The sequence below is a fragment of the Lytechinus variegatus genome, chromosome 7 (assembly GCF_018143015.1).
Source record: "Lytechinus variegatus isolate NC3 chromosome 7, Lvar_3.0, whole genome shotgun sequence".
NCBI classification, from domain to species: domain Eukaryota; kingdom Metazoa; phylum Echinodermata; class Echinoidea; order Temnopleuroida; family Toxopneustidae; genus Lytechinus; species Lytechinus variegatus.
This window is the reverse complement of record NC_054746.1, coordinates 10,515,040-10,534,643: the sequence shown is the minus strand read 5'-3', so window position 1 is coordinate 10,534,643 and position 19,604 is coordinate 10,515,040. Positions and strand designations below refer to the sequence as shown.

The window sequence follows — 19,604 nt, the reverse complement described above, 5'->3', positions numbered from 1 at the left end:
ATTTCAATTTCACTAGAAAATTATTATGCTTAATTTATATAAATTTATTCATAGATCACAAAAAATGCTTTTATGTCATTTCTTCATCAATTTCAATTCTATATCCTCAATTTATGTCACCAATGTAATTCACTACAGTGTCAACTGGGCTGAAATGAAAATTATGTTAAATTTTGTTGCGAGATGCCGGATGAGCTCCACATCATTGATGTGCTAGTTTTTTTCTTTTCAAATCTGAATTCTGTGTTTTCTTGCAGACATCTGAAGATGCCATTGGAGTTGGGTGTCTTTGAGATAGATCAGGAGACCGAAGTGGAATCAAACGTTGGAAGGGGACACTTCAAATCACATAGGTAATACTGTACAGCAGGATGGTTTAGAGCTTAAGGATTGTAGCTGTAGCAAAGAATGATTTCATGAAGGCGTATTTAAGATTAAGGTTAATAAGCCAGTTCGTAGTTCCTTTCTGCGCATGATCAAAAGTTTCTATGCATGATCAGAGGAAGGTCATTTGTACTAAAGTGACATGGTGGTTTAAAATCTAATGAGACAAGCACCCACTGTGATGTCTTGATTATTCATATATTCTTTTGAATAGTGGTTTTCATTTACATCCGCAAAAAACAACAATGCGTCCACGAACGACTGGTTCTTCACAGTATGCAAAGTACATTGTGCAACAAGCTATGATATGCATTCAAATTAGGAATGCAACAAATACCTTCATAAAGTGTACATTGGTGTGCTATTCTAGTCACCTGGTCTATTCAATTTCTTCATCCTGCAATGTAAGGCAAGCTTACGTAATATCTTGCTTTAAAATCTGCCTATCATAATGAAAGAAATGAAAGGTCATTTGACCAAAATTGTCCATGAAGTAACTACGAACTGGTCTATTGGCACAGTGGGTGATTTCAAGTTCAGTGTTGACCTTTTGGTGTTGGTGTTAAGTCAATTTTTACACGATTTTAAAGCCAAACATTAAATGAAGATGGTTGCGAAAAGTCACTCACTAGTTGTTGAGATGTCAATAATGTGATTTGGGTCAGTTTTACAAACTATGAATAAGTTTTGGAGCTAGGAGAAGCATCCAAATTTCAACACCAACACCACACTGGAAATCACCCCATATCATCATAGATCTAGTTCTAGAGAGCATTTCATCAGCGAATGGTCCAATAAGTTGTCAGATCTGACAATGTGCTTTATTCTAATTGGCTGATAAGCACTTTTACTATGGTAGCTGTTATATAAAACACACTTTGTTGGATAAAATTTCTGACAAGTCCTTTCATGAAATCCTCTCCTGGGGGCCATTTCATAAAGCTGTTTGTAAGTTAAGAGCGACTTTAAGAACTGGTGATCCTTTCTTGTGGTAAATGGTATACACAAAAATGTTCATTGGTGAGGGATTTACACGTAAGAAAGGATCACCAGTCACATTTAAGATCAAAGAAATAAATAAGCACATGTTTGGCACTAGACCCTGCAACTGGCTTGAACGTCATGCATTTTTACCAGAATCTTTGTGCATATTTTGTTTTTTTAACTCATGAAAAAAAAAACACTTTGTGGTCATTTAATCATGTATATAAAAGTATTTTATTGTTTTGGTTTCCTGGTTGACAGATACCAGTCTCCCTGGTTGACAGGGAGACTTCTTTAAATTGAATAATTTTACTGGCTGAAATTGACTGATTTTTTTTTTAGTGAAAAACTACAGATTTTCAACATCTCCCTGATTCATTCATTGATTTCTTTCTTTGGATTTAGTTTAATCAACAAAGACCTATCCCTTCCTTACTAAATTCTCCCTCAAAGGTGAATATTAAAGTTGGCAGTTCAGGGCCCCCGTCTTACAAAGAGTTACGATTGATCCAATCAATTGTAACTATATGGAAATCCATCAGTGTCATAATTTTTCTATAGGAAATTTGCACAATGTCCTTTCTTAACAAAGAGAAGCACAGTGAATTTTGAAGAAAACAATGAACGTATGAATATACATCATATTTTGAAAATATTTCGAACAAACATGCATAATAGATGTTGACATTGCTAGCAGTCTATAGTAGTGATTGATCGGATCAATCGCAACTCTTTGTAAGACAGGGCCCAGGTGTAGTTATATGTGACAGGTTAGTTCAGTGTGTGTACGATTAATACCTCTTGTCTCTCATATAGGACGGCTGTCAGCATGTCTTCTGGAGGCCCGCAGCAAGTACCCCTCCCAGATGCTTCCACCGATTGGTGTCTTATCATGCCTACTGCAGTAAGTCATCTATACTTCTTAACCTCTCCCAGTTTCTTGCATTTTACAGGAAATGAAAATTCAGGAAAAACAAAGAATTCACAGAATTTTAAGGAAAACACAAAGTTTTCACCCCCCCCCCCAAATTTGAATTTATGAAAAATGAAGTGAAAAAATCACGAAAAAATCAAAGCAAAATTTTATTTAAAAAAATTGTGTAAGATTGAAAAAAAGAAATTGGCCCATAAAATCTTTTCACAGAGTTTAGCATGTGTTTATTTAGATTTATCTGTGTGTAAAATAATGTTTTTGCTGAGATTTTTACTGAGCATTTAATCAAAATGGAAAAGATGCTATAGAAATTGTAAGTATTATTATTATTTACAATTGATGTATCATATGCTTTGTACATGTTTTTTGTTTATTCAATCATTTTGATGGTATTATCAAATAAATGAATTAAATTGAGTAGAAGCAGTAAAGAAGCCTTTGATTTCATCATTGCAGGTTGTAGATGGCAATAGATTCTGGGCTCATTACATGAATGAAGAAACCCTACAGATCATGTTGACTCTCCTTGAGAAAGCTAATGATGCAGGATATAGAGAGTTAGAGGTGAGACAATAATATGTTCTTAAGAAATGCGTCATCTAATCTGTTTAGATTCTGGGCTCATTACATGAATGAAGAAACCCTACAGATCATGTTGACTCTCCTTGAGAAAGCTAATGATGCTGGATATAGAGAGTTAGAGGTGAGACAATAATATGTTCTTAAGAAATGCGTCATCTAATCTGTTTTTCAGGAGTTTTTTTTTCTCTGCAATGCTCAGCAGATACAAGAACATAGTGGAATGTATTCAAAATGCCTGTCAAATGACAAAGAACAGCTGGGAGGTCTTTGTCAAAATGTGAAACGGATAGGCAGTTTCGTCAGAAGTTTTGGAGCTGACGAAAAATTGCAAATAGAAAACAGAAAATGTTACTGGGCTATTGTGAAAAGCTTTATTAGCTGAACTTTAATAATGATAATGATAATAATATTCCGCATTTATATAGCGCTTAGCGCTTTGGAACGACGGATCCTGGCATGCCCGCATGCAATGTATGCACTCCCAGGGGACCATTCCAACAAGAGTTCCAAGACTCATGGGCTTTCGCATCCTATTGGGTAACCATTAGACACCTGGGTGGAGAGTGGCAAATTGTGGATTGATGCCTTGTCAAAGGACGCTAGGCCATGGTGGGATTTTGATCACACAACCCTCTGATTACAAGGCGAGAGTCGGAACCGCTACACAGCGCTTCAACGGCGCTGTGTAACACAAATGTGGTAGAGAGTTAACTGAATTTCTTCAAGCCGTATTTGCATTGCAAAGAAAAGTAGAGTTCAGGGACCACGTTTCACCAAAATTTTAAATTGTAAATGTTACCGTTGGTAATTTACCCTTCCCTGTGGATTATGATTTTTATGTGTTTACCAATTTTGATTGTGTTGTTTAGGCTTTAGATATGAATGAGATAAGAGAAGGAGATTTGGTGCTTGCCCCGTACACTGATGATAATCAAACCAGATACTTCAGGGCTAAGATCCTACACATCAGACGTCCTTCAAGGGACAGCATGCAGGTTAGTCTCTCAATTTGTGTGTTTAATCATACATGCATGTGAAAGTCCGCCCTCATTGTGTCGTCACTCTTGAGATGTTGGTCGATGGTAATGTACTCAACACCATGCATTAATGACAGTGTTTCTCTTTTAAAGTTAAAAGATGTTAGTCGCAGCAAACAATTATTTCATGAGAAAGTCTTTTAATCAAGGTTAACTGCAACAATATTATCATAGATCTAGATCTGGTACATTGAAATAAACATATATTTGTGAATTCTTGATATTTCAGCTGAAAATTGATAATTCTTATTATCACTAACACAGGAAAGCATATGCGGGACAGTGTATTAATATTGCTCGGAAAAATACCCGATATTTGATGGAACCCCGTGCCTATTTTGCTAATTTCTCAGCAATTACGCATTTTCGTTTAGAGTCACTTGGCACATATTTTTTATTCATACATACAAACACTAAAGTGGTAATTTTATTGGATTCTGTTCGAACTCATTTTGAGCTCGTTACCAAAACTAGTATTTATCTTTAAAGTATTAAAAAACACGACAGTTTTCCTGTTATTTCACTTTTAGTTGTACTGATCAATCCCTATTGGTCCCTTCCTTTTGTAAATCTTTGTTTATACGAATTTCTTTATTTTTTTCAATTCTCACTCGAGATTTGTTTTATCTTGTATGTGGTCAGCCTGCAAGCCTCTCGTGAACATTGGCAATGCAAGTATTATCAAATCCTGATTTGAAATGGGTGGCGATATCGCTCAGATAAATAATTATGCTAATTCATGCACAAATCAGACCTTTTGCTATAGATCATTTTTTGAAGGTAGATGTAGATGCTCTTTCTTATGTTATCAAGTAGGGCCTATACCAGAGCAAAGATTGGAATCATATTTAATTGCTTCATTCTTTAATTTGATATTTTTCAAATACTATATATCTTATGTATTCCTTTGTTGTTTTTATGCTTTCTTTTTGGTTTTGTCAAAATTAATCGGCGACACTATTTGGATCATTACCAGAATCAGACTAAAACTAATTGACTTTAATAGGTGATCATACATTTATAAGTATTTTCGGAAACGTAGTATGTCTTGTATTTGTATATGAAATCAATTTTTTTAGCAATTTATAAATCCCATGTGCAAGTACCAAAATATTGCATAATTTGAGAATGGCATACTCGGTCATCACAATTTGGTGTGCAAAGATGTGAAAAGTTCTAAAGTAAAAAGGCATGCAGTGTTGCAAAACATTTAGGAGATGGATTTCACCCACACCCATCGGCGATTAATGCTCAAATGTGGTTTTTGTTTCCAGGGAAACCATGTGGAGGTGTTCTTTGTAGACTATGGCAACAGGGAAGTGATTCCTGAGAAGTATCTCCGCTACCTACCCAAGTCACTGCTGAACATTCCATTCCAGGTGAAAAACCCTCTTCAGATCCAAGTGCCTTTCTTGGTCTAATTGTCATTCAGCCTATTTCCAATTTGTCTGATTTGTAGTGAGGTTATCACTTGGTATAACACCACTTTTAGTCTATATGATTAGATGCCTGTTTCAGGTTCCGCGGAAGCGAGGGGGCTGGGGGACCCACATTTTTCCAAAACCATGTACAAAAACTTAAAAATTACCATACAATGGTGATTTTTTGCATGGTCAGCCCCCCCCCTTTGAAAACCGTTCCGCAGCCCCTGTGTTTATGAATAAAATTTTCATTTGACAAAGTGCAAAATAATAAGTTAATAAAGTAGAAATTAGACCATCTTGCTGATAGACTAAATGACAGTCAGACAGAGTGGGTAATAGACCAAGTGACGGTTAGTGTGTTAGACCAATCAATGTTTAGACCTAATAGATATTAGCCCAATTGACGGTTAGTGTGTTAGACCAATCAATGTGTAGACTAAATTGATAATAGACCAAGTGATAGTTAGTGTGTTAGACCAATCAATGTTTAGACCAAAGTGATAATAGACCAAGTGACGGTTAGTGTGTTAGACCAATCAATGTTTAGACCAAATTGATAATAGACCAAGTGATGGTTAGTGTGTTAGACCAATCAATGTTTAGACCAAATTGATAATAGACCAAGTGATAGTTAGTGTGTTAGACCAATCAATGTTTAGACCTAATAGATATTAGCCCAATTGACGGTTAGTGTGTTAGACCAATCAATGTGTAGACTAAATTGATAATAGACCAAGTGATGGTTAGTGTGTTAGACCAATCAATGTTTAGACCAAATTGATAATAGACCAAGTGATAGTTAGTGTGTTAGACCAATCAATATTTAGACCAAATTGATAATAGACCAAGTGATGGTTAGTGTGTTAGACCAATCAATGTTTAGACCAAATTGATAATAGACAAATTGATGGTTAGTTTGTTAGACTAATTAATGTTAAGACCAAATTGATAATAGACCAAGTGACAGTTAGTGTGTTAGACCAATCAATGCTTAGACCAAATTGATAATAGACCAAGTAACAGTTAGTGTGTTGCACCAATTAATGCTTAGACCTGGCATGAATTTATTTCTTGAAACGCAGCACGCATTACAGCTGCACTGCTAAAGCCAGGGTAATTATGCTGCATATACTATAGAGTGCTTAGAGACTTCCGACAAAGTAAGTATTAAGCGCTCTATAAGCAAGTATAATTATTATTAGACCAAATCAATAATAGACCAACTGACGGTTAGTGTGTTAGACCAATCAATGCTTAGACCAAATTGATAATAGACCAAGTGGATGTAGACCATAAAGTATGCATTGATTAAATGGATCCTTTGCCTTTGCCTCATATTTTCTGTTTATGTACATGACCATTACATGCTGACATGAACTACATGTATACAAGTTGTGAACTATTTTTTCTTTTATCATCATCATGTATTTCTCTTGCTAAATAAATTTTACATTCATATACCCATGTTATGAGGTTCAATGACATTTGCTCTGCCGACAATTGCTCTGATGGAAAATCGGCATGTTAAGCCAAGCATAAAACTTAACTTCCAAAACTAAATAAACCGTTATCCTTATCTTTACATTATTCTGAACCAAAAACTCTCATACAGTCCTAGCTCAAACCCGATGCCACGTGAGAATTTAATACCAGAACAAATGTTGCAGGAGCAAATGTTGTTGTGTCACTGTTAACAATGTGTTAACTGTTATGCTTTTTCTTCAATCGGTTTTAAGTATATGATTTGAATTAATTTATTTTGTGTTGCTTGTGATTTTTCATTGGAAATAAACTTAATCAGTCAATCAATCTTTTATGCTATTCTACGCAGGCTTTTGAGTGTGTTCTAGCCGGCATCAAGCCCCTCTACAAGCTGCCTCATAACCAGTGGCTTCCGAAGGCCAGAACAGTCCTCGAAGAGAACATCATCCAGAACATATCTTTCCAAGCCAAGGTAAGATTTGAGTTTTCTTGTTGCAATGCTCCCCAGGGAGTGGAGAAAGGTATGCATTGTGTGTGGGCAAAGTCGGCAAACCAGGATCTGATGAAAGGGGAGTAATATATATCCGTAAAGCCCGGCACACACTATGCGATTCATTGTGATCCCAATTTTAAGGAAGTTTGTAATAACTTTTGATTTAAACATTCCAACCAATTTTTCTTAGCGACCAGAGTTCAAATAGTGGAAGGATTACTGAAATAGAAATTCAGGCTAGTTTGAACCCCCCTGTAGGAATAAAAGCAAATCCAAATCATAATATTTTCATCATGGGCTGTGACTTGAAGCCGATTTGGACTTTACTCAGACCACAAGGCCTGCCACAAAGCAAAATTATTATTTTATTATTCCTTACAATATGCCAAACTTCATATGTTTCATATGGAAAATGCTGATTTTAATAGATGATGATGTTGATGATGATAGTGATGACGTTGATGGTGATGATGATGAGGATGGTGATGATGATGACAAAGATGATGATGACGGTGATTATGACTTTGATTGATTGATGATGATGATGATGATGGTGGTGATGACGATGATGGTGGTGATGATGGTGATGATGTTGATCTCGATGATGGTGGTGATGAAGATGGTGACGATGATGGCAATGATGATGATGTTGATCATGTGATGATGATGAATATGATGATGATGTTGATCATGTGATGATGATGAAAATGATGATGGTGATTGATTTATAATGATGGACCCTGATACATCTATAAATCAAAGCCTTCCAATCCCATTGCATTTCTACAGATCTTCTCGGTTGTTGATGGGGTAGTGAGACTCGACCTGTACAACACACACGTGGAGCCAGAGCTCCATATCCAGGAGCTCCTGATCCAGATGGAGATTGCTGAGCAAGCGGAGGAGCCTCATCTCTCCAAGGTGAATCGCTTACAGCGAGAGATGGCACGAGAAGAGACGAGAAGACAGCACATCGTACATCCCGATCAAGTACCACGGTCGTTCGAGGAAGACTCTTGGAGACAGATGAACGTTGGACAGGGTGATCAAGGGAGGCACAAGAGGAGAGGCAAGGTGAGGTGGTATCCAAATTAAAACCTTTGATTTTTAAAATCTTCTGTTGAACATAGAAGGTGGAAGGTGGAAGGTGTGGTTGGTAAGATGAGCCACCTTTGTTGATTTGGATAAACAAAATTAAAATTTTGGACTTGCTACTAGTCTTACTACCTTTTGTAGAGCGTTGGGGCCCAGTTGATTAGTCTCCCGACTTTGAAACAAGAGAATCTTGGGTTGGAATCCCAGCCCCAGCATAATTTCCCTCCACAAGAAATTAATCCATGCACTACACCAAGCAAGGTTCATGGGTACCAGCAGGAATTGATTCCTCACGAAGCTGTCAGCACCAGAATCGGTAGACCAGCTTAGCCGGGGTAACGTAGGAGCGCCTTGAACACCTGACAAGGTGGATATTAGCGCTATACAAGTAATCTATATGTTTGTTATGGTGGTGGTGTTTTTTTTTATTGCCTATAGTCCCTCTTTGTTATTAACTTTTGTTTATGTGGACATTAAATGTTTTTCACCAATAAAGAAAAGAGCAAAAGAGGCAATGGCTCATATTCTGATGTCCAGTTTAATTATGACATATTCCAACTCTGCTTAAATTATTGAAATATATTTTGAAATATCACTGTTTGATTTTCTTTACTGCATACTTTCCGCATGCTGCTTTGATGAAAAAAAAACTGATGTTAATTAAGTTTACTTTTTCTTCCAAGGTTTATCTTCATGGCCCACACAGCCCATATGAGATCAATTTTGCCAGCATGACAAGAGTGGGTAGACTCAAGTAAGTTCTATTAATTTTATCAAATCTTATGCTCCTTGTGATAGAGTATCATTTTGATCGAAGAAAAGAAATAATACTTTATAAAGTATGAGACCTTTAAATACCATTTTGAATTTAATTGTAGACATAGATATATCTTCAAATAAATTTTTTACAGATATTTTGTTCTGCAAAGCCTACATTTATTGTATGATGTTTCCTTTCCTCTTTTGCCGTGATATTTCAGTCGTTTCACCCATTCACATTGTTTTGTCATAACAATATGTTCATTTACTACTACTGTTACTAGGACATGCCGAGTTGACCGCAACAGCGTGAACTCTGTAGCTCTCAGCACAGAACCAGAAGACAAACACGAGAAAATGATGGTATCATCTCACGTAGGTCTGAATCCAACGGGTACCGTCCTCCAAGCCAGGAATACCACCTTGATGCCAAACATACCCGATCTACCTGCTCTAATCTGTATGCTCTTCGCTCCAACGGTTGAGCTCAGGTAAGGTGACCAAGGTCCTGTAACATGAGGGGCGTTGCACGAAACTTGCGATCAATTGCAAGACTATTTTCGTTCCCGAAAACAAGCATATGCCGTCCAATCAATGGCAAATTTGTGATTGATTGCTAATCTGCTCCATGTAACAAGGAGTGTAATCTGATTTCCTATAGTTAAAAGTGATCAATCAATTGTAAAATTGCAACAGAATATTTGCGATTGATTGCAAATATCTTCTTGCAACACCCCCTTTGTGATTGATTGTTCCAATGATTGATTTCATTGATTATTGTGTATGATCAATCATAAAACTCACCCACATATCAGTACTAAGTTTTAGGCTTTGGAGGCCCAGGGGGGACTTTCATGATGTTATTTGGTACATGGAAATAAATATGAAAAATGAAAGGCAAAATTATGATGATTGAATAATTGCTTAGATTAAGTACCATACGATGGAAGGTATCTAGCATATTGCTCTTATTTTGATATCTGAATTAAATTATGCTGGGAATACCACAGGATCTTATGGATTTATCCTTTTAATGCAAAAATGCAATGTAGACTGTTACTATGTGTACTGTTGGATAAACAAACTTTTGATTGATAAAACATCTCTGAAAAGTCATTTAATGAAATGCTCCACCACACTTAATTTTCAGCTTCAGACAGCATCTCCAAGACCGTTATTGAAATCCCCAATTCTTAATAGTATTTGGATCATGGTTTGCATTTGAACAGAACGGATAGCAAGATGACCCGGTTGACTGGTCTACTGTGCGGACTCGGATGGGATCCTGTTGCCCAGTCGCCCATGCTACCTGATCATGATATAGAACTTGCCTTTGATACAAAGATCAAGAATGAAGATGTATCCAAGGTACCAATCTTTCCATTATCTTCTAAATAATTTGAGTATTTCACAGTATACAGTGCGTCCCACAAAAAAGAAACGCACTTTATTATAACCTAGCCAATCAATGTTTGAAGGGGTATATAGAAATCAGTGTATGGTGGGTTGGTCTGTCAGTTCATTGCAAATCTTGCACTTTGAACTACTTCCTCAATTTCTAACCAATTCTCATGAGATTTTGAACACCCACTGGTCTTTTGCAAACAAAAAGATATGCAAGACCTTTGTATCGCATGTGTTGGAAATTTTCTTGCCATGATAACAGTATATTATGGCATAAATTAGGTAAAAATCTTGCGTTTCAAACTACTTCCTCAGTTGTTAACTAATTCTCATGAAATTTGAGGAAGAAGAGTAGATTAATGGTAATCTGTATAAAAGCTGTGTACCCCTTTTGTTCCTGTGTGTTTATGTGTTAGATGAATGGACTGAGGTTCGCTATCAACCTAGCTCTCGCCTCCAAGGATTACATAGCTCAATGGGGAGCCAATGCTACACATCAGATTCAATGCCAGGCCAGGGATGCTCTCATTGGGTAAGATTCTACGCTGAAAACTTTTTTTTTCAAGAATTTACAGAATTTTATTTCTCGCACCAGAACTGAAAGAATCCTAATGGCATACCATACGTCCATCCATCCTTAGTGCGTCATCCGTCACAAATGTAAAGTTTACATGGAAAATTTGAAACTCTTTCTAAACGTCTTTTGCAATCAATCAAGTACTTGTGGTGGTGGTTGTTTATCAATTTTAAAAATCATGTATCATTTTTGTCTCGCCTGAATAGCAGAAGCAAAACATGGGCACCATTTTTCCAACAGCCGTGGCAGTATTGCCAACATTGGAATCTTAACCAAGTTCAAATTTGAAAGTAAATGGATGTATTTCTTAGGACTTGTGCATAGGGGTAATCAAGTATTTCTGATCATCTTGCTTGATTTTCAGGTCATGTGATCACGGTCAATGGTTATTTTATAATTAAACGAATTGTATTTTTTTACTGATTAAAAAAAATTGTAGTTGCTTTCAAAGTCGGCACTGCTGCTATATTGATTTGCATAGTATAAGGTACTTTTTTTAGCTCCATAAAAATTGTAAAATTTTCATTATGGCTGACTACTTGTTGGTTTCTGAGTGGCAGATCACATATTTTACATCTTTAAAATTCAGGTCAATATGTCAGCAGCTAACTAATTAGTTCTTTCTTTTGGCATGCTCTCATTCTGTTTAATAAACTCCCAATTGATCCTTTTTATCATTCATTTTAGATTGTTCACAGCCAAGCGCACACGTGTTGAAAACCCAGTAAACTACCGACATTCCTATGCATGGGACCAGGTAAATATAACACTGGGGTCCATCATACAGAGAGTTGCATTTGTTCCGATCGATCACAATTATGGAAAGCCTGCAACGTAACATCTAAATTGTATGTTTGGTCCAAATATTTTCTAGATATGATGCATATTTATACATTCATCTTTTTCTTGAACATACAGAAGACATTGTGCCAATTTCCTGATAAAAAAGTTATGACATTGATGGATTTCCATATACTTGAGGTTTACCGTATCAATCGTAGCCTTTTGTAGGGGGTGGGGTCCCTGGGCTCCGTCTTATAAAGAGTTACCATTGATCCGATCAATCTCAAGTATATGGAAATCAATCAACGTCATAATTTTTTCTTTAGGAAATTTGCACAATGTCCTTTAAAACAAAGAGAAGGATACTGAACTTTGAAGAAAACTGAATGTATGAATATATGCATTTCTGGAAAATATTTTGAACAAACATATATTTTAGATGTTGACATTGCTGGCTTTCTGTAGTTGCGATTGATCAGGGGCTCATTTTATAAGGGATTGTTACTGTTGTAACTTTGCCATAATGGCAGCTACCATGGTAACAGGGCTCAGCAGCCAATCAGAATCAAGGTTTCCTTGGTAGTCGCCATAGTGTCAAAGTTACAACAGTTGCAAGTCCTTTATGAAACAGGCCCCTGATCAATCGCAACTCTTTGTGAAACATCCCCCTAATGTATTAAATTTCTGACCACTTTTGGTTTATCTGAAGGCACAGACCATAATCTCAACTTCGAGAAACAATAAGGATTTGAAAGTGGTCCAGAACAAGTGGTGACTATCCGTGTCTTACTCATTGCGTACTTGAATTATTTATTTGAAATACCCTGTTGAGCACTGTGGCCTGGATTAGTCTCCTAATTTTGAAACAGAGGGTCTTTAGTTCAAATCCCGGGCATGGCATAGTTTCCTTCAGAAGTTGATCCATATTGTCCTGGGTACTCACTAGGTTTGATTCCTTGAATGCCCGATGCTGTAAATGGCAGCTTAATCTGAAGCCATTAATGATACTACACATTGGAATAGATTATTCCTAGACAGGGGCCTTATTTTGATAATTATTATTAGTAATTGGTAATATTACTAAACAGGTATTTACAGTGTAGGATGGGGTGCTTTCACCTTTTTAATATGGTTGATTTGTGGCATGGGATGATCTTTTGATTTTAAAGAGATCGTGGTAAAAATGTGAAGTGCATGATTCAAGAAAGAGAAGCATGTGTATCATTTAATATTCCATTCATACATAAGTGTAGAGGCCAGTGATTTTTTTTCCCAACCGTTTAGTTTAAAAATTGCCATTGTTTCATATCTAGCTCCCTCGCTCAGCTATTTTTCATTTTTGTTGTTTCTGCATTGGAGAAGTGAAAGATAGATGCCACTTTACTAGTGGTGGTGTCTTCATCAACATCAAATCTTAAAGGACAAGTCCACCCCAAAATGTCATCAAAATGTGTTATAAAATAAGAAAGTTATGACATTTTAAAATTTTGCTTAATTTCACAAAACAGTTAAATGCACATCCTGGTCAGTATACAAATGAGGAGACCCACTCACTATTTCTTTTGTATTTCATTTTATAAAATGTGAAATATTCTAATTTTCTCCTGATTGTCATGTGAAACGAATTTTTTTTTGTGAAAAATAAGTGAAACTTTAAAATGTCATAACTTTCTCATTTTACCTCCGATTTCGATGCAATTTCCAGCGTTCAAAGGATAAATGATAATGAAAAGTGTTTGATATTTCAATATGACATCGTCAACATTCCTGCTGTATTGAATTCTGTCATTCAGGAGGCAAGACGGCCAGAGCTGTTCCACTTGTTATTTGAGTTACTTTGTTTTTTTTTAATCTCAGCTTGATGAGGCATCCATCATGCCTATCATGAAGGAAGACTACACTGAGGATAACTTCCCAATGCTCTACCAGTTCCACAATGGTGTGTACCTAGAGAGTCCTGAAGATCCCGAGGAAGACGAAGAGATAGCCAGGCTGAAAGAACATCTAGAGGATCTCCATGAGAGAGCCAGCAGGTAAGACAGGCTCACTGCATTCATTTACATTTGTTTCGCCATACCCAGGAGAGGGGCATGGGCCGAGGGCTTGTGTCAGTCCAAGGCCACATCACCTGCTGTGCTGCCTGTGAAATTCCTGGTTCCTTTGTCATTATCATTAGTACTGCTAACATCTATTACCATCATCATCGTCATCACCACATTATCATCATCATCCCAATCATCACCACCATCATCATCACTATCACCATCAACCATCATCATTATCACCATCATCATCACCACCAACACCACCACCGTTCCCTCTGCCACTACTTCCAAACATCATCATCATTATCATCATCATCATCATCGCCACCATCATCATCATCATTATCACCATTGTCACCATCATCATCATATTCACCACTAATGCCAACACCACACTATCACCATCAACCATCACCATCATCATCGCCATCATCATCATCATCACCATCAACTACTATCACCATCATCTTTATCACCATCATCATCAGCATCATCATCACCATCATTATCATTATCACCATTGTCAATATCATCCTCACCATCAACCATTATCACCATCATCATTATCACCATCACCACCATCACCACCAACGCCAACACCATCACTGCTACCGCCACCACCATTATCATCATCACCACATGGTATACTGTAGGAAAGATTAGCCAAACACTATATAGAATGTTCAACTTTAATAATTCAGTCTTGATAATTGTTCGCACGCTTCTGCAGGAGACTAATAATCCATTTCATCTCTCTTCTCACAGATCGACGGTTCACTTTGTGAAGCCAATCACATGTATCCTGTGTGATGTGCAATGCTACTCGCCTAAAGACCTCTACTATCACCTCCAGAATACTGCTCACTTAGAACAAGAGCAAGCCCTGGAACCGCCTCCTCTCGTATGATGATTACCTGAGGAGTACCCAAAGATCTTCACTAATATCCCAAGAACACCACTCATGTCAAAAGATTTGGATCTTTCTCTCTCTATATTCTGGTAGTGACCCAGAGTTCTGTATTTCACATTAAGAATACCGCTCACTTAGAGTAAGAACAAGCCTTGGAACCACCTCAATTAATTTGTCAGATAATTACTCAGAGATCTACACTGTTATCTCATGAACAGAAAAAAGGGTTGGATCTCTTTCAAGTCTGACAATGACCCGAAGATCTCTTCTATCAACTTCAGAACACTGCTCACTTATGAAAACAAGAACAAGTGTTGGAACCACCTCCTCCTGTGTGATGATTACATAGAGATCTATACTGCTATTGCAAGAACACTACTCATGCAAAAACTGTGGATCTCTCTCTCTCTCTCTCTAATCTGGTAATGAACTCAAGGTATTTACTGTCAACTTCAGAATACTGTCTATGTGGAACAAAAACAAGACTTGGAGCCACATTACTTAGTATGGTGTTTACCTAGAGGTCTATGCTATCATCTTGAAAACACTGCTTGTGTGGAATGGTATGTGATGATGATGTAATGACTCCAAGTTATTTGTATCAACTTGAGAGTAATGCTGACGTAAAGCAATAACAAGGTCTGGAGCCACGTCCTCTTGTATGATTGGACCTTTCTGTAGTGTAAGCCTCAAAATACTGCCTTCTAGGAGAGAGAAAAATAACGAGAACCCTCTTCCCATTCCCATCCCTTTAGACTGATAATGTCCACAAACTCTTTGGCCCGTATTCTGAAGTCAGGTTTAATTTAGACCATGGTCTAACTCTGTGCTAAAATTATGGGAGACAAAAACTCAAAATTTCTGCTTATATTGTATAAATTTCTGATTAATTTCTTTTGAATGTATTTTTATTGTAAGTATTATGTACTCTTGTTTAAACTCGTTTGTAAACGCTGTGATATAGTTAACTATGGAGAGCGTACTAAATGCTAGTTATTATTATTATTATTATTATTATTATTATATTGTATATTTCTTCTATTTACTATTCAGCTTCCCTTTGCTTTTATAATGAAGAAGATATTTCAATTATCATTCTGAGATTGTTATAATTGATTCGAGTGCCATAATAGTTAATACATTTAACATGTACCAATAGAGATTTGTGCCCCAATTGGCTGGCTCTCCATAGTTAAACCACAACTTTAAACCCGAGTTCAGAATACGGGCCGTTTTGATCACCTGAACTGGAGCTCATGTAGAATGAGAATAGGCCTCCAAGTCCTCTCAAGTCTTATAATCATTTAGAGTCCAATACATTAACCTCAGACTACTACCCACTTAGATTTTCATATCTCTGTAGAAGTTTTTTTTTACCATCATAGAAAAGTTTGAGATCACTCTCCACTCTGAAACAGATAAGAGATCAGCTACGTTAGCTGAAACGTGTGGATGTAAACAGCCCCTTGAAAAAGGAATGAAAATCATCATTTTTATTCATGTTTCATATTCACAATAATATACAATACCTGAGGTTGTGTAATTGAATCAAATGGGTATTCTTTATAGATTGAGAAAAACAATTTCTTTTTATTTGTTGAGAATATTCCAGTGTTGTTTCAATGCCTTTATTTCCTTTTGCTGCTGGTAGGATTTTTTTTGGCAGATAAATGTTAGAATACAAATTATGTGCATTGAAATTTGAGGTTATTAGGTGCCAAATATACATTGTCTGATGCATGATACATTACTGTATCGTATCTTTGTACAAGGGGTTGACATCTTTCATAGGATAACCATATTTCTAGTCATATAATATCGATTTTGAAATGCATGAACTCACAAGTATTATGGTAATTGCTCGTAAGTGACATACCATCAGTTGTGCCTCTCTTCTATGTGATGAAGCATTGTCAATATTATCTTGGTTCAGTTGGAGTCTTCTAAACATGAATATAATTGAACAATTCACAATCTTTTTGCATGTGTAACATCACGGGAAAAAAAATTATTGATGTAGCCAGGTGTTAATGTAATGAGGCATTTGAATGTCTCGTTTTTTGTTGTCAGTACCGGTAATTGAAACTCAATAGATTTAAAATTATTTCGCCGGCATTGACAGTTCTGCATTGTTTCATATCGATCAGGGATCTGTTTCATAAAGAGTTACATAGATGTTAACTTTGCCATTATGGCAATTATCATGCTAACAGTGTTCATCAGCCAATCATAATCAATGTTTTTATAGTAGTTGCCATAGTGTCAAACTTAAGTCTTTATGAAACGGGCCCACAATGTCAAAAGAATATAATTATAATTTGGTTGTTTTCGCAATAATTTGGTTGTTTATCATACATGTAGACTTCACAATTACTTTGAAATCATGTGATATTTTATGAACACTTGTTCCTACAAAGTACCACTAAAAGGACTTTTAAAGATGCTTTGTTAATTTTTAAGGGATGAGTTTTTTTTTACTTCATTGAGGCTGATATAAAAATTCAGATATTTAGGGAGTGAAAAGTATATTTTTATTCCAGTGTTCTTTGGAGTTGAAGAGTTTTGATTAAAGACACTTGCAATGAAATATTTTTTTTATAAAGCAAGAACATCAAATCATGGAATTACATTCTTTTTGTGGTCCCTATATCAATGATTGCTTTGATTGGACACAGTGTATTTCAGGAAATCAATGTTGAAATCAATGGAAATTGATGTGATTGTGTTTGAAGGAAAATTCTTTTTTTTGGTGTGTGTGCAAGGTTGATATCAATTTGATCATTTTGCAGAAATTGTTACTTAGTAGAATAAAAATGGGGGGGGGGGAATGGTGCACACATATAATCTTCTTATGATCTGATTTTTAAAGAGATAGCAATATGTTAATTTAAGAACATGGTGCCCTGGTCAAAGCCAATTGCTTTCAAATTGTAGACAATAACTAAAATCAGGTATTCTATCTGATTTAAAGCTTTCATTTGTGATGTAACAACCATCAAATCTTTTCAAATATGATTTGTGATCATATATTACTACACAGATCTTTAGTCATGTTTGAAAGTTGGTTTCTTATGATATTGTTCCTAAAAAAATAGGACAGAGGTTGATTTATGGTGGGTTTTAGGTCTGGTCTGTGCACTTCTTTCCTTCACACTTTTTCTCACAGCTTGAAACACATTTCCATCCCGTATTGCTGAAGAGTAAGGAAACATTCAAAGGGGATATGCCCTGTATAGGTGTTCTCTTTTTTTTATTTCAACATTTAGCTTTAAACATGTACATATATATATTTCATTTTATACGTCATATGTTATTGGTTGTATCCAACAAAATGAGGTATGGTATCCTCTTATCATTGTTGTTAAGGAAGAAATGACTTGGTGCCGCAATACTTTCCTTTATTTCATCCATACTTTCATTCAAACTCTGGTTGTGTTGTAAATAACATGACATTGACAAGCCGTCAATTATTTTTTGTTTTATAAAGAAACAAATTGAAACAATACTTTGACTTTATTGTCTATTTTTGTTTGGTTGATTTGTTCTTCTTATATCTTCAGAATACCAAGGCCCCAGTTTGACAAAGAGATGTAATAGATTAAAAAATCAAACTCATAATGGGATTGATCTTAATAAGTGTAGATAAAAGATTAAAAAAAGATAGGAATTAAAGATCAATCACAAGCTGATTTTGATTTGGATCTACTGCATCTATTTGTAAGACAGGGCCCATGGGTATTTCATAAAGCTATTAAAGTAAGACATCACTTTACATACAACTCACATATGGAAAGCTTCTACCCCCCCCCCCCGAACAATTAAAAAATTTACATTTTCAGTTCTTGGACCAATATATGTGTCTTTAATTTCAATTTTGATTTTCCACTGAATATTAGTAGGTATTGCCAAAAAAAGGTCAGTAAATCAAACTCAGCTTTCTGTTCACTAGAAATTGTTAATGAAAGTCATACTACACTTATACAAATGGCTTCATGAAATGTTCTCTCAACAACTAATGTCTTGACTAATATGTATCAGTCACTTCTGGTTTTCAGTGGCTTGTCATTTTAAAGTATCTTTCCTTCAAAGGTTGTTGCCATGACAGGCAAGCCAAGGGCCCGTTTCATAAAGAGTCGCGTCTATGGGAATTTTTATGGCAACTACCATAGTAACGGGGCTCAGCAGTCGTTATGAAAAAGTTCAAAATCTCAAAAAAATTGTGTCAAAATGAAACATTGATTTTATCCTCTTACAGCCTTTAATTCCACATTTTATCAATGGTAGTGATTTTTTTTTACCTGATTGCTAAGAGAGCATGCATGATTGTAAGCAACCAGGGGACCAACAGCTTGAGATCCTCTCCGAGGGACCTTGTAATGAGGATGAATGCCTTACCAAAGGGCACTAGTGCACGAAGTGAGAATTGAACCCGGGTCACTGGAATCCAAACCTGCTCTACCGACTGAGCTATCCCACCTCCTTTTTTAAATTCTTTGAAATGAATGTGTGGAATTACTTTGATTTGTTTTATGTTCCCAAGTTTGAATGAAGATCTTGAGCCCATTATTCCATCTTCCATTGTGTTTGTTTATACATTTATCAACTTCAAATAAAAAATAAAAGATGAGCCATTTCCAATCCGATATAGAGCGACACAGTTGTCTGAAAAGACATAGAGATTATTAAATGTATGATGATAAAAGCACATTTA

At 36.1% G+C, this 19,604-nt stretch overlaps 1 protein-coding gene across 1 annotated transcript in view; it reads left to right on the top strand.

The window, feature by feature from the left end:
- LOC121418422 (ATP-dependent RNA helicase TDRD9-like) overlaps positions 1-15,088 on the top strand; it is a 44,136-nt gene extending 29,048 nt beyond the window's left edge. The window contains exons 23-36 of the mRNA XM_041612272.1: positions 258-353; positions 2,185-2,272; positions 2,759-2,866; positions 3,754-3,879; positions 5,196-5,300; positions 7,177-7,299; positions 8,110-8,394; positions 9,099-9,169; positions 9,459-9,665; positions 10,404-10,542; positions 10,995-11,110; positions 11,843-11,912; positions 13,796-13,971; positions 14,749-15,088. Of these exons, the coding sequence (XP_041468206.1) occupies positions 258-353; positions 2,185-2,272; positions 2,759-2,866; positions 3,754-3,879; positions 5,196-5,300; positions 7,177-7,299; positions 8,110-8,394; positions 9,099-9,169; positions 9,459-9,665; positions 10,404-10,542; positions 10,995-11,110; positions 11,843-11,912; positions 13,796-13,971; positions 14,749-14,890 (1,852 nt within the window). The 3' untranslated portion in view covers positions 14,891-15,088. The remainder of the gene's footprint in view (positions 1-257; positions 354-2,184; positions 2,273-2,758; positions 2,867-3,753; positions 3,880-5,195; positions 5,301-7,176; positions 7,300-8,109; positions 8,395-9,098; positions 9,170-9,458; positions 9,666-10,403; positions 10,543-10,994; positions 11,111-11,842; positions 11,913-13,795; positions 13,972-14,748) is intronic.
- The last annotated feature ends 4,516 nt before the right edge of the window (positions 15,089-19,604 follow it).